A 15,873-nucleotide genomic window follows, 5' to 3' on the forward strand; every position below is an offset into this window, starting at 1 on the left:
GAACTTGGTCACTGTTTATACAGAGTTTTGAGTACTCTTTTTGAGTGGGCTTTTCTTCAGTTTCCTCCAAACTCCAAAAAAATAATAAAAGGTGTGTGGCTTCACTGATTTGCTCCTAGGCGTTAACGGTTGTGCAATTTGGTGTCCTGTTCTGAATGTGTTTCCAGCTCGTGTCTGGTGCTTTTTTTAAAAAAATTTTTTATAACTTTTACGTTTAAATAAATAACATTTTATTATTTAATAAATAACATTTATTTATTTAGTATGTAATGGGAATATACTTACAGATAATATAATACTTGTTAACATGAAATAAATAAATAAATAAATAAATAAATAGTCACAACTTATAATGCAGACAATGTTCAGACAAGTGGACCTTGATACTAGTATATCGCGGTATCGATATCACGATCATATCTCTCAGCTCTGTAAGGTTCACGATAATTAAAAGAAGCAAACGTTTGACGTGATTTAAATCACGTGCACATACATGTCGGGCGATCACGTTAAAGTGCCTCGTGTGTGTTTTGAGTACCGCGATGCACAAACTCTCCGTGATCTTTAGAGACGTTTATTATGAGGCTCTACATTAGAGGTATAGAGGACGCACAGTGTAATGTGGAGCGTGAGCGGATGCGGTGTGCGCGTGCACTTCATTGGTGAATAGAGGGATCCCTTGTGATGTCCCCCCCCCCTCTCCCCCCCTCCTTCTCTTTCTCGCGTGCGTGCGCGCGCTGCCTGTGAGTGCGTTAGCGTTAATGGCTCCTCCTGCGCGAGAGAGAGACACCGAGCTCCAGCACCGAGCAGTACAGGGGGAGCTGTCCGAACACCCCGAAAAACTCGCTCTCCGTCAGCGAAAATACAACTGTTTACGCCTTTCAGTTGGTCCGTTTTAAACCGAAGACCCTCATGTTAACGACGGAAGCGGGACGTTAGAGGAAAAAGCGTTGTGAGTTTTTTGAAACAAACAAACAAACAAAAAAAAAAATCAACTCGCCAAATGAACTCCGTCAGAGCGACCAACAGAAGACCCAGGCGAGTATCGAGGCCGCGCCCGGTGCAGCCCGAGAGGAACAACGGCGAAAGAGGTGAGACGCGCTTCACACGCCACCACCATATCGCCATTTTATCGTCTTTTCGCTCCGTTCTGTTGTCGTGTTTTTACCCGAATCAACTCTATTAACGCCTCGACGACTGAGACGCTTGATCAGGAAACGTCGAGGCTTCTACAGACCGCGCCATACAGGCCAGGCCACAGGCCGCGCTTTGTTTAGCCTGACAAATGTTAGCTTCTCGGCTAACACTGGGATTACAGCTAAACCTCTGACGTCTTGTTAAGTCGGTAAAGTCTAATTAAATAAACGTCTCCTTGTAGCACGTTTTGGAAGTGTATCCTAAACTAAATATTTTATTATTGAGTCAAAACGTAACAAAACCCTGTGTTTGGACATTAAATCTGCGTTGCGCAGCTGCTTAGCTAGCTAGCCGGTGGGCTGCCATTTTGGAGGGGGGGTTGTAGTGTATATGTAGTGATAGCTAATGCTAACTAGCTAGTTTGCTAGCTAACTATCTATCTATTTATCTATCTATCTACCCACCGTCAGGCGAACAAAACACCCAAATCAACGTTGCAGAAAAGAAGGAAGCGCAGACAGTGAGTACGTGTAAATGTATAACTACCGGGTCGCACATTGTTTAAATTTCGATGTTGCTTTATTTCAAACAGATTACAGACTAGCTAGCTAGCTAGCTCGGTGAGTAATTAAGCTAACTAGCCACCAGCAACTACGCAGTTGGGTTCACACTGAAGAGGTGTGTAAAAAATGCTCGTGTTTCAGGATTGTATGTGTTTGTTGGGTAACTGTCAAGCCGTCCGGTGTTGTTATTAAGGTTCATGTCAACAGTAGGTAGCTCATTGGAAACGCCATGGTTTCACTAAACATCTCGGTCGACAAGGCCTTGGTTTGCTTTGCAACCATTGACTACTTTATGTGGTGATCAGAAAGCATCGGTTTTAACCCTTTTCGTCCACCATGGATCATCCTCTAGTGGGTGTTTTGTGGTTTTGGTTCCCCACAAACACGCACCCAGAAAGGTAAACCTCTGTGCTTCTGGTCGGTCTTTGTATTGGTGTTGTCAGGCATTTTTATTGTTGGTTGATTTCAAGTGGTCTGTTGAGCTAATCATTCAGTCTGACTTTGCTATTTAGTGTAATTCGTAGCCCATTATTATTAAACATAGTGTCTTTAGTGCAGCACTGTTTCCCATGTTAATGTTTGGGATGGTTTTAGATATTGGGCTGGTATTTGCGTTCACTTGCAACACAGGGTATGAACTGTAGAAAAGCATGTTATCATGACTGGTGTTTCGCATAAACTTGGCAACAAAAGCTTGCACAGACTAGGCTGGTTTAGTGTAAGGATATAGACGATATATCAGATGTCTTCAGGGACTCAGTTCAAATAGTAGTCAATGTTTTTTTTGTATCAATTACAAATATTAATACTGTACTGCTAATGTCATACTGGTTTTGATCCACATGCAGGTGTTGATTCATTCAGTTTGACGTACAATTCAGTCACAAGTCTGAACATGCAAATCCAATCCCGTAGTAAAATATACCCTCGACCATGTTGTACATGTAGCTGTAAATCTACCAACATGTTGCTTTTTTTTTTAGAGAAGACCAGGAACTTATCAGGAATCTTATCAGTATTGCAAAACCCCCTGTACTTCTCAGGAGCAGAGAAGAGTTAACATTTGGACATCTTGTTGTCATTTGCAGAAGATTAGGTCTGGCTGAAATAAAGAGGGTACGAGTTGTTTTCAGTGGCAGTGCACAAGACTAGAGCATCATTTATCTTTAAATTTTGGATGTTGTCTCCAGGTACCAAATGTGCAGTAGGGAGGAACAGACTGTAGACCTCTCAGGTGATCAGTACACCAGGTAGGTAGGGCCTTCACATACAGAGGTGAAGAACGTGTAGGGATTCTGCAGTACAGGTTAGTATCTAATGCAAAAATAAAATCCCTGCACATTGAGTAGCTTATTAGGGTCAAGACATAAATTAATGCATAGTCCTGATTTGCAGATGATTCTTAGCTTGGTCTTATTTTCATCTCTTTTTGGTAGGAGTAAGTACAGAACGTCATGTCAACCAAAATAGATAAAGTAACACGATTCCTTTGCTTTAAGATCAATTTTTTTTGTTGTTGTAGGCCTCTGATTAATTTCCTGCGAGTGTGTATCTATTTTTACGCGTCTGCTCTGTTATGGTTAATCTAGTTTTGACTTTTTAGTGGGCATCTCAGTCACTGTGGGTTTGGCTGCAGTATTTTCCCTAGGAGGACAGCATTATAAAAGGGGTAATTTACCCCAGGCAACTGAAATTTTCCCACTGAAATCATCCAGAAAGGGGAAGAAATGCTATAATTATACAGCATGTAGAGGGTGAGAGGTCCTACTGTAAAATGTAAAATGCAAAGCTGATTGAGGTTTTTCTTCTTTTGTCCCACCTCTTTGCAGATGAGGACGTCCCTGCAGATATGGTTGCAGAAGAATCTGGTCCAGGAGCTCAAAACAGTCCATATCAACTCCGCAGAAAGTCTTTATTGCCTAAGAGAACCGCGTGTCCCACAAAAAGCAGTATGGAGGTAACAGTCGCGTGTTATATAACGTCACGTTACATATATATCAGTACATTTGTACCTGCTCTTTTTAACACAGTAAAAGAAAAAATTAAATGAATTTACGCAATTTCTTCTGTTAATTGGGGTGTTTCTTAGATTTACTTAGCTTAGCACTTCTATATAGATGTAGTTGAGGGGTTCCTGTGTATGGTGGCGTGGTTAAAAATCAGAACACATTTGGAGCTGAACAAACAGTATACTGTCTAATTGGGAGAGTTAGTAATGAAAGTGATTTAAACATTTAGTATCACCATTGATTTCAAATGGTCTTTACATTCCTGTTTGCAGGGAGCCTCCACTTCAGCAACAGAAACTTTTGGTCACCGAGCAAAACGTGCCCGAGTGTCAGGAAAGTCCCAAGACCTTCCAGGTAAGTGATAAAATTTATGGTCATTTCTCACTGCTCTGAAAATATAGACATAGAAGCCTATTTAGTAAACATTTGACAGGGGTGGACACCTGAGGAAAAGAAATGCCTTTAGCTTATAGTTAATGAACAGCTAATGGGTCGAATGCAGTTGAACTTCAAATTTTTTTTTTGACTGGTTAAATATTTCTGTGCTTTTCATTATCATGAAATTTAACATGCGTACCTGGTGGTATCTTTGTGTTCGTGTTCTGTTTATTGCAAGACCAGCATATATATTTTGGATGCTACTATTTCTAAGGAGAGGAATAATCTTCATTTCAACACCCAAATGATAAATAACAAAATGGCCTCTTACTGTCAGGTTAGATTTTTTTCCCCGTACAAGAATGTGCTTTAATACAGGTACAGATTTCTAATTATGAATTCTGGCAAATGCTGGTCTCTGTAGTTTTGTTCATTTTGCAGTTTGGTAACTGTTTGAAGCTCAGTGGTTTTAGCAGCATTAAGCTGTGGACTGTTCTGTTTTATGTGCATATCTCATTTGAATTTCATAGATCACAGGCATGTCAGTTGTTCTACATTAGCATAAATGATGTAGGACAATAAAAGGACAGCAGTAGCACTCTGGTTTAATTTTTTTCTCCTGTCCTGTCCTCTAGCTTCCCCTGCAGAACAGTATCTCCAAGAAAAGCTTCCAGATGAGGTGGTCCTGAAGATTTTTTCTTACTTGCTAGAGCAAGATCTGTGTCAGGCTGCTTGTGTCTGCAAGCGCTTTAGTGAGCTAGCTAATGACCCTATTCTCTGGTAAGCAATCAATTTTGTACTATTTAGTGTTTATAGGTAATCTTCCGTGTTTTGTTCTTAAATAAGATGAATTCTATCATGTTTTATTTAACTTACTAGAAAATATCAGTTTGTTGCCTTTTGTATTACTGATTATGCAGAAATATGAAAATAAGCCAACAGACAAATCACATTTTCTGTTGCAATATGATGTTCCAGATGAGTGTCTGTGGGTGTTGAATCATGAGATTAGTGTGATCACGGGAATATTAATGTTTCTACTCTACAGTTCTAATTTGAATTAAACCTGTAAGAAAGTGTCACAGGTTACTATAAATTGTTTATATATTGGCGCAACTAATATTTCTGTATCATCTATAAAGGGACTTATTGGAGGTTTTATTCATTATTGAAGTTCTGGCTCATTTGGATGTTCTTAAAATGTGCCACAGGAAGCGATTGTACATGGAGGTGTTTGAATACACACGGCCCATGATGCATCCAGAACCAGGGAAATTCTATCAAATAAACCCTGAAGAATATGAGCAGCCTAACCCATGGAAGGAAAGCTTTCAGCAACTGGTATGAGGGTTTGGTTAAATGTCTTTGGGCATTCTTTAAAAAGGGGAGGGATCTACAGCTTCTGCCATTTGAGTCACAGTTAAACACTGAACATGATGCTTTCATTATTTTGAATCTATGCATTGATTTGTTTGCCCCTTCCTTTTTTCCCACCTACAGTATAAAGGTGCACATGTTAAGCCTGGCTTTGCAGAACATTTTTACAGCAATCCAGCCAGATACAAAGGCAGAGAGAATATGCTGGTATGAAATTGTTTCCATTGTTTGGTGTTTCCTACTAAAAAGATGCTTGCTTACCCAATCTAATGTTTTGAACTGATTTGTAGTACTATGACACCATTGAGGATGCATTGGGAGGAGTTCAGGAGGCCCATTTTGATGGGCTAATATTTGTTCATTCTGGAATCTACACAGATGAATGGATCTACATCGAGTCTCCCATTACAATGATCGGTGCAGGTGAGTCTAGTCTTTAACTAAATGAATCCAAATCCATTTCTTTCATACAGTCTTTTTTCCAGATTAATGAATTTGTAATATCCACTTCTTACAGCTCCTGGAAAAGTAGCTGATAAGGTTGTCATTGAGAACACTAGAGATTCAACATTTGTGTTTATGGAGGGTTCAGAAGATGCATATGTAGGTTACATGACCATTAGGGTAAGTCCTGCATATCCCTTCCATGTTTTTAAACCCATTAGTTTTAAACTATGGTGGCAGGATGACTAAGTATTTGGTTTCACATATACAGTTCAACCCTGATGATAAATCAGCTCAGCATCACAATGCACACCACTGCCTGGAGATCACAGTGAACTGCAGCCCGAATATTGACCACTGCATTATTCGCAGCACCTGCACAGGTAACATCGCAGTGTTTCTTGCTTGTGCTTGCTCTCTCTCTCTCTCTCTCTCTCGCTCTCTCTCTCGCTCTCTCTCTCGCTCTCTCTCTCGCTCTCTCTCTCTCACACTCACTTTACTGCTTGGGCTTCACTTTATGAAGTGACTTACTTTATGGATATTCTCTCTGTTTTTTTTTTTCAGTGGGTTCGGCAGTGTGTGTAAGTGGTCAAGGTGCATGTCCCACCATCAAGCACTGCAACATCAGTGACTGTGAAAATGTGGGGCTCTACATCACTGATCATGCGCAGGTAAGAGCCCAATCAAAATCTCCAGTAGGTGCATCAGCAGCACACACATTTACTTAGTTATTCATCAAGTCAACCAAAACTTTGTCTACATTTTGTGGAAAGGCAAGCCTACACTAAACAGCTTGCCTATCACAGCTAATAACTGTGTAGTGGTATAGGTAACTGTCCCACTGGCTGTGTGCGCCTATTCTCTTTGATCGTTGTTTCTGACTGCCTGCATGAGAGAGAACATACAGCAGGATCTTAGTACTGATGCAGATGGCAGCAGGTATTAGCCCATGCTTCATTACTGCATAAAGGGATCAGTTCACCCACCTCCTTCTCTGTACACTCTGGCTCACATTGACATTGTTACAAAGCTTCAACTTTAATGCTTATAGTTCTCACTTAACACCACCGAGCTTACTCTGGGAAATTGTGTTGTGTTGCCGCGTTGCATTCTTTGACCCGGAGTCTAACTGAGTGGACCGTTGACAATAACTGAGCAATTATCTTTGAGATGGTTGTAAATATTTTGTTTTCTTTTAAGTGAACGTTTCAGATGGAAGTGATTTAGGCTTAAAATATGTTTGATTAATTCTTCTGTTTTGAGGTGGTGTTCAACTGCGTAGAATTTAAATATGATTTGTGAAAATAAATACTCTTAAGTATTCAGACTGTACCTATGCCCCAGATGGTTTAATACACAATGTGCACATGTACTGCAGTAATGTGAGACTGCATAGTGAAGTTTGAATATTAGTTTTAATTTTGCCACCACAACTGGGCCTTCTTGTCCTGTGTTAGCAATAAAGTATTGCTTTATTTGTTCATGTTTACAGTTAGTCATGGCTTTAACACTAGTGTGGTAACAATCTAGTGTGGTGAAGTCTAAAGTCTGGTGCCAGACTTGTAGTTGACTGCGATATTTGCTCTTCTTTGCTTTTTATTCACTTTTTTATTCAAGGGAGCCCTCTTGTGGTCTCAGGAGCTTTAAGCAATAAGCTTTCACTTACACCTATTAACTAGACAACACTGAAGGTTATCTAATAAAACTAAAGGCACATAATGTAACATTGCTTTGCTCCTGTGTAGTAACACCCTGTGGGGGGTGGTGGGTGGGGCTGTGTTTTGGTGGGTGTTTTTTATTTTTTTTAGTGATTAAATGTGATCACTGCTTTTAAGCCAGTGTTTTCTTTACGATGACATTCATGCAATGAAATGCATTCAGCATTTTTTCAAAGTCAAAAGAGGCATTACTTCTAAATATGAGCAAAACAACATCTGGTTATATCGCATAGTGAGCACTTAAAATTGTAAGATTTGCTAGGGTCAACAACAGTGAGCTGGTGTAATTGGGTTTGTTTGACATTTCTAGGGCATTTATGAAGATAATGAAATCTCCAACAATGCATTAGCGGGGATCTGGGTGAAAAACCATGGCAACCCCATCATTAGGAGGAACCATATCCATCATGGCAGAGATGTTGGCGTGTTCACATTTGACCATGGCATGGTAGGATCAATGCTCCATTTTGACTTTATGATCTCACTGCTCTTTGCCAGCCATTAAGTGAAATCTTCTCTTTTTTTTGTCTCCCTCTACAGGGCTACTTTGAGAGCTGCAACATACATAGAAACAGAATTGCAGGTTTTGAGGTAAAGGCGTATGCCAACCCCACAGTGGTGCGCTGTGAAATTCACCACGGCCAAACAGGCGGCATCTACGTCCACGAGAAGGGCCGGGGCCAGTTTATAGAGAATAAGATCTATGCTAATAACTTTGCTGGTGTGTGGATCACGTCAAACAGTGACCCCACCATTAGGTTAGTGTTCCTTACCTGTCCCTAACTTTGAAACTTTGAGACAAGGTTGCTATCAGAGTTATGTTTGTTACTGTAGATGTTCGAAACTCGTTTGGTTTTCTGACATGTATTCAGATTAAATAAAGAACGGTCTACACTACATAAGCTTACATTTGTCTTAACTTTTCGGGACTACAGTTGTTCAGTTGTGTGTTGTATTTTTCTTTCAGGGGTAATGCCATCTTCAATGGAAATCAAGGGGGCGTTTACATATTTGGTGATGGCAGAGGTCTCATAGAGGGCAATGATATTTATGGAAACGCCCTGGCCGGCATTCAGATCCGAACCAACAGCTGCCCTATAGTCAGACACAACAAGATACACGATGGACAGCATGGGGGAATCTATGTAGTAAGTACAGATTTATTTAATTAAGAGGGTGCTGGTATTTTTATAGATTAAGTTATCTGGAGTTAATTGTTGTAAATGGCCATAATGTTCCAAAAATGTTTTGTGGCCTTGCCTAATGATGTATGCACTACTGTGTATCATGTGTAGCATGAGAAGGGCCAGGGTGTTATTGAGGAGAATGAAGTGTATAGCAACACCCTAGCAGGAGTGTGGGTGACCACAGGGAGCACACCCGTGCTCAGGCGGAACAGAATACACAGTGGCAAACAGGTGGGGAGATCCTTCACCATTTAACATTTCATGTTTTATTTTAATTTGTGCTTTATTACCTTTATTCGGCGTGGTTTCTGTTTATAGGTTGGAGTGTATTTCTATGATAATGGTCATGGTGTATTGGAGGATAATGATATCTATAACCACATGTACTCTGGTGTACAAATCAGGTACGGTAATCATTGACGATGTCAGTGGGTTTGTCTGTGAGAGTGTGAGGACTCTGCATCTGTTCCAAAGAATTTATATGAACTGCATACCCACAACATATCATATCCACATATCCAATCCTTTTTATCTTCGCACAGAACTGGAAGCAACCCCAAGATTAGAAGAAACAAAATCTGGGGAGGGCAGAATGGAGGCATTCTTGTTTACAACTCTGGTAAGTTAATTATTTGGCACCTCCATTCTCCATTACACACTTAATAGAGATCGCAGCCAAATATGGCCAGTTCTTGTTTTTGTTTTTGTTTTGATTTCCTTCGAGACCACAGTATGAGGGCCATCATGCGCTAAAGCAATTATTGTGGATTATGGATTTGCTTGTGATGCAGAAGACCAAAGTTTAGGATTTATGGCTTTTTTTTTCCCCTCCCTCAGGGTTGGGCTTTATTGAGGACAATGAGATATTTGACAATGCCATGGCTGGAGTATGGATTAAGACTGACAGCAACCCCACCCTACGTAGGAACAAGATCCATGATGGCCGAGATGGTGGTATCTGCATATTTAACGGTGGAAGGGGTAAGGCTCAAGAAGTTGGAGTCTTTACAAATGCAAATGAACAGCAATTTGTTGACCCAGTGTGATCTATGATTATGGGTTTAGGCAGTGCTATAAATGTTTCTGTATGCAGGATTATTGGAGGAAAATGACATCTTCAGAAATGCCCAGGCTGGTGTCCTCATTAGTACTAACAGTCACCCAGTATTGCGGAAGAACCGAATATTTGATGGCTTTGCTGCTGGTCAGTTGGCTTTTGTACACTCTGCAAAATCATTCTGTTTACTAGTGATCATGTGACTGGCTTTGTTGTGATAGCGGTCATGTATTTATCATTTTCTCTGTATAGGCATCGAGATAACAAACCATGCTACTGCAACTTTAGAAGGCAATCAAATATTCAATAACAGATTTGGAGGGCTGTTTCTTGCTTCTGGTGTCAATGTCACAATGAAAGGTAATTATTTTTATTGAACACCAAAAATGCTGTTTGTTTGCTTGGTCACATCTGATGCAACCGTTCCTTGTTAACCCGTCAGACAACAAAATCATGAACAATCAGGATGCCATAGAGAAAGCTGTGAGCAGAGGTCAGTGCCTGTACAAGATTTCCAGTTACACCAGCTATCCCATGCACGACTTTTACAGGTACAGTAACCGGTGTGACGATCACCTCATTACAACAGTTTAGAATTTTGCTAATTGCTAATGTCATTTCCTTTATCTCCTCTGCTGATTTAGGTGCCACACTTGTAACACAACAGACAGAAATGCAATCTGTGTGAACTGTATTAAGAAGTGCCACCAAGGGCATGATGTTGAGTTTATACGACATGATAGGTTAGTCCTACAACTTAATTGTTCATAATACACATTCCTGTTACGCCTCTTGTTTGCTAACTCGGTGCTCAAATGTGTTTTATCTTACCTGAATTATGTATGTATTTTTTTTTTTTTTAATACCAGCTAATTCATGCATGCCTGATCTAATCCACATAGGTTTTTCTGTGACTGTGGTGCGGGAACACTGTCGAACCCTTGCACGTTAGCTGGAGAGCCGACACACGACACGGACACTCTGTATGACTCGGCGCCTCCTATAGAGTCTAACACATTACAACACAACTGAGGTTCAGCCTGTTCTCCATCTCAGCACCCTGGTCTTTAATTTATCCTGTCTATAAAGTCAGAGCTTCTATAACTCTGGTCTTAGAAAGACTCTGCATACAACGTGACAGGACAACAAACTTTTTAGACTTGAATAAATTGTATGGTAAAGGAAACCATTTTGAGTGGAGACATGGGACTCCTTTGGATCTCTGCCTGTTTTCTGGATAGAGATGTCTCTATATTGCTAAAAGGGTTCTGATGCAAGCGGATACGAGAGATTCCCTGTTCATATTCACTTGGCTCTCAATCTGCAAAGAGTTAATAGTTGACTAAAGCTTTGGAAGAGTTAAGAGCTGCACAGAGAAGCAATATGTTGACTCAGGATTCTGGAGATTAAGAGAATAGACAACAGTGGCATCAACTTTCAGCAGAAGAACGAAGGAAATGTCCAAACCGATAAGCCTGTGCAGTCTCTGATGCGTGCAGGTTCAGGTGAAGTTCTTTTGCAGTTTTGTACAGGCGTAACAGTGGCCAGAAACACACAGCCATCACCCCTCCCCCAGAGACGCTGCCTGGATAAGAGGGAGAGCCATGATGACATGGCTTCCTTGGCAACTGTTTCTAGGTAACAGATTTGCTGGTTATATGTATGGTATAAAAAAAATGAAAAAAATGTGGTTAGCACTTGCTTTTTCTTTTCTTCCCTTCTTTCTTTATTTTTTAAACATTAATGTTATTCTGATCAACAAATATGATTTTAATGCTTTCTCATGTAGTTTTGTATTTTCAAGCAAAATCTTACAGTATTTGAATGTCTTTTATTTTATTATATATTATAATTATTATTGTTATTAATATTTTCGTTAGCGCATGTTAGGCTTGTAATCATACTGTGTCTCAGCATATAAATTCTTTCTGTGAAAGAGGAATAGTGAAAAAAAAAAAAAAAAAGATTTGGAAAACACTACAATGTCCTCCAGCTATGGTTTTCGATAGGCAAAGGTATGAAGCGGTTGTTAATGTGTGGTGGTTTTTTATTTTTTATTTTTTTTTATTCTGTTCCTTTCATTTTATTATTTATTTTGCCTTTTTATAAACTTTCCTCTGGCTGTGACTCTTATAAAAGCCTCCATGTGGTCCCCCAGCTCACAGTGTTTGCTTTACCTTTCACTGCCATTTAGACAAACAGGGACATTTCCCTGGCCTTTTTTTTTTTTCCTACCTAAACATTTGGAAAAGTGATTTCTAACCAGACTTTAAAGTGCTAATAAGATTCTAATGGAAGTGTTTATGAACATTTATTAATGTTTATACAAAGTCCTGCTTCACTTATGCTTTTATTCTTGTCCGTAAAATTTTCATGGACAGTGATGAGTACATCTCCCAGTTTTATTAGAATATATTCTTTTCTTTTGGCCATTGACCTATAAACGTGCCTGTTCTTTCTTTTTCTTTCTTTTTTTTTTTTTTTTTGAGTGATTAGTATGATTGAAAAGCATTGCTGGAGTTTGCCATGTTTTAAGGCCCTGGCCTCTTCAAAGCTGAAACACAAGTCTCTACGGCCTCATTGTCTTTTTGCCCCTCTCTTCACCCCCATCTCTGTGTATTGTGGTGACTGTGGCTTCTCATGCTGCCGCAATTGTATGCATGTACCATAACATCTAGACTTAATATATTGTGAAGTATTCAATAACCATTATGTAGATGCTAGTGTGAATTCAAAAAGGGTTTAATTTCCTAGAAAACAAAACAAAAAGGAAACTGGTCATTTTTAAGAAAATAAACTTTATTAGATCAAGGCTTGTTGCTTTATTTGTGTGAATTTACAAATTTGGTGTCAGAACCTGCACACATTTCATTGTTTTAAAAGGTTGTCAAAAATAGTTATTAATATTTGTTTATTCTTTAATTTGTGATACTTTAAAAATGTCTGCATTCACATCACTGATGTGGTGCTCTTTGTAGACCTTACTGATATTCTACTGCAATGTGTGTGTTGTGCCTTTCAACACAGTTGTAAACATTTAAAAAAAAAAAAAAAAGTCTTTAAGAGCATGATAAACATGGCTCAGTGTTAATTACTGTAAAAGGTAGTACTATAATGGTTACAGGTGTGGCCTGGGTGTAAGTAGCCAATACGCCGGCTTGTCTTTGTACGGCAAGCAAATATTGGGAGAGCAAAGTCCTTAAATATGCAATGCTCCACACTATTGGAGAAATTTACTGCAGCTTGCCTTAGAGGGTTTTTATCCAGTCACTGATAAGACATCTAGGTCATTATTGACTCAATTCATAAAGCCCAGGATTTCCTCAATACCCAGGTAAATATAGGTGTTCTCTGCGCAAACAAGCTAAACAAGGGCCCTTCAAATTCTACAACAGCCTGTGTTGACTGAGACCAGCTTGTGGGTGGAGTGTTCACCATCCTTAAGACAGGATAGTACAATACTATCAGTATTCATTATAAAGTTAGCATTCATGTTAGAATTGTCTCAGCTGATTTTTTTTTTTTCCCATTATAGGCTTATTTTATGGATGATTAACAACTGATTTGCTTTACAGTTTTCTACTAAAGAACATACTTGGTATTTAAAATTTTCTCGTACTAAAAGTTGTTCTCGAATAATGTTTGGAAGCCTGATCCATCTTCGGTCCGTGATTTGTAACCTTAATCACTTAAAAAAGATAGTAACTCCAAAGAGGTCATAAAGTTTTCACTGTCACTGGATACTGAGAATTTTATGCACCAGATCTGGCATTCCAATATGTGCACGTATTTTGCATGCTTTGTTGTGGCATTCAATTAGATGTATGTACCTTACGAACAGGCAGGACTCATGCTTGATTAAATGAAAACATGTATTGTTTGCACATACTCTTGGCCTTGAGCTGCTTATCTGCAAATGTGTGTTCTAGTGACACAGTGGTTTGGATATTAAACTGGTTGGTGTTTGTGCAGCTCTTTAGGGTTGGTCAGAACATGTGCACAACCGTAGGCTGTCTTTATATCTGCTGATGATACAGACAACTTTATATGACTGTTAACAGAAATCATGAAACATTTAGCCTGGAAGACCAAACGTATCCGAATGAGATATCTGTGATCTTAGAGTAAACAAATAACTCAAATAGTACAAATTAGACTATAATAATGAAGAATACAGTTTTCATATTTTTTTTTTCTGGCTGCATATCACATTTCAAAAATGTATCGCATTGGCATTAACCATCAGTAAAATATACCACATGGATGCAGTTTATATGCACAATTACAGACTCATTAGTAGTATGACTTGTCAGCTTTCCTCTTCCATATCCATTATTAGAAAGAATAATTTAAATTGTTTTATAAGTCTTTAAATATTTATGCTAGCAATGTTATTAGACATCATCTAGTGAGTACACAATCTGTACATGTTCCCTGTGTGTTATCTGGCACTTCAACCGTGTCCGTTTCTGACAAAAGCGTTGCTGTTGAGTGGACATTTTCAGTTGGTGTGCTGTTTCTCAGCCTAGCATAGATAGTAAGGTGTTTAAAAATCCCAGCAATGCTGGCGTGCCTGATATATACATACCAGTACAGCTCTAACACCATGCTACCATCTCAATGTCACTGCTGTGGCAAATAATATCTGGTCGGTGTTGATCCTCCGGACAAACACTGTTAAGGAATAAATGAGCTGCACTGGGGAATAACCTGACATTTTACAATAGGAGGGTTGCCAAGTTGGGCCTACAACTTATTGGTGTGATAGTGGGTTAAAATACTAATGTGTCTATAATAAATACTAAACAGCATTTGATTGTTGTCTAGCAAAGTTATAAATAATCATACCAAGATATTTTTTTTACCAAAACTGGTAAATATGCTGACTATTATTACTAGTACTACTAAGTACTAGTATTGGTAGTAGTAATTAACAAGCATGAGGTGGCCAGGCTTCACTCTAGGGACACTGTGGTTGCCAGGCTTCACACTAGGGACACTGGGGTGGCCAGGCTTCACACTAGGGACACTGGGGTGGCTAGGCTTCACACTAGGGACACTGGGGTGGCCTGGCTTCACACTAGGGACACTGGGGTGGCCAGGCTTCACACTAGGGACACTGGGGTGGCCAGGCTTCACACTAGGGACACTGGGGTGGCCAGGCTTCACACTAGGGACACTGGGGTGGCCAGGCTTCACACTAGGGACACTGGGGTGGCCAGGCTTCACACTAGGGACACTGGGGTGGCCAGGCTTCACACTAGGGACACTGGCCCCAGGCTTCACACTAGGGACACTGGCCCCAGGCTTCACACTAGGGACACTGGCCCCAGACTTCACACTAGGGACACTGGCCCCAGGCTTCACACTAGGGACACTGGCCCCAGGCTTCACACTAGGGACACTGGCCCCAGGCTTCACACTAGGGACACTGGCCCCAGGCTTCACACTAGGGACACTGGCCCCAGGCTTCACACTAGGGACACTGGCCCCAGGCTTCACACTAGGGACACTGGCCCCAGGCTTCACACTAGGGACACTGGCCCCAGGCTTCACACTAGGGACACTGGGGTGGTCAGGCTTCACACTAGGGACACTGGGGTGGCCAGGCTTCACACTAGGGACACTGGCCTCTGGCTTCACACTAGGGACACTGGGGTGGCCATACTACACACTAGGGACACTGGGGAGGCCAGGCTTCACACTAGGGACAGTGGGGTGGCCAGGCTTCACACAAGGGACACTGGGGTGGTCAGGCTTCACACTAGGGATACTGGGGTGGCCAGGCTTCACACTAGGGACACTGGCCTCCGGCTTCACACTAGGGACACTGGGGTGGCCATACTACACACTAGGGACACTGGGGAGGACAGGCTTCACACTAGGGACACTGGGGTGGCCATACTACACACTAGGGACACTGGGGAGGCCAGGCTTCACACTAGGGACAGTGGGGTGGCCAGGCTTCACACAAGGGACACTGGCTACCCCTAGCCAGTGCTT

General features: G+C 40.6%; 1 protein-coding gene across 2 annotated transcripts; it reads left to right on the forward strand.

The window, feature by feature from the left end:
• The first annotated feature begins 709 nt into the window (after nucleotides 1–709).
• On the forward strand, nucleotides 710–12,681 carry fbxo11b (F-box protein 11b). 2 transcript variants are annotated; one of them, XM_060896247.1, is made up of 23 exons: nucleotides 710–1,091; nucleotides 2,891–2,950; nucleotides 3,530–3,657; nucleotides 3,982–4,063; nucleotides 4,723–4,867; nucleotides 5,299–5,428; nucleotides 5,588–5,671; nucleotides 5,755–5,887; nucleotides 5,982–6,088; nucleotides 6,180–6,291; nucleotides 6,473–6,579; nucleotides 7,937–8,074; nucleotides 8,167–8,384; nucleotides 8,594–8,774; nucleotides 8,922–9,044; nucleotides 9,132–9,217; nucleotides 9,356–9,432; nucleotides 9,651–9,794; nucleotides 9,907–10,017; nucleotides 10,123–10,230; nucleotides 10,313–10,421; nucleotides 10,515–10,613; nucleotides 10,773–12,681. In XM_060896247.1, exons 3-23 carry the CDS (start codon nucleotides 3,550–3,552, stop codon nucleotides 10,900–10,902), a joined length of 2,532 nt encoding a protein of 843 aa, XP_060752230.1. In that variant the 5' UTR covers nucleotides 710–1,091; nucleotides 2,891–2,950; nucleotides 3,530–3,549; the 3' UTR covers nucleotides 10,903–12,681. The 2 variants fall into 2 exon arrangements, with proteins under 2 accessions (XP_060752230.1, XP_060752222.1); XM_060896239.1 differs by lacking the exon at nucleotides 2,891–2,950.
• The last annotated feature ends 3,192 nt before the right edge of the window (nucleotides 12,682–15,873 follow it).

This window comes from Tachysurus vachellii, chromosome 2, assembly GCF_030014155.1.
Source record: "Tachysurus vachellii isolate PV-2020 chromosome 2, HZAU_Pvac_v1, whole genome shotgun sequence".
Classification (NCBI taxonomy): Eukaryota; Metazoa; Chordata; class Actinopteri; order Siluriformes; family Bagridae; genus Tachysurus; species Tachysurus vachellii.

Excerpts from the sequence above, each read along its gene's own strand:
- fbxo11b (XM_060896239.1), top strand. The coding sequence starts at position 1,004 with ATGAACTCCGTCAGAGCGACCAACAGAAGACCCAGGCGAGTATCGAGG. Across the intron at positions 9,045-9,131 it reads GAATACACAGTGGCAAACAG|GTTGGAGTGTATTTCTATGA; the intron begins GTGGGGAGATCC and ends TTCTGTTTATAG. Across the intron at positions 10,614-10,772 it reads GAGTTTATACGACATGATAG|GTTTTTCTGTGACTGTGGTG; the intron begins GTTAGTCCTACA and ends TAATCCACATAG.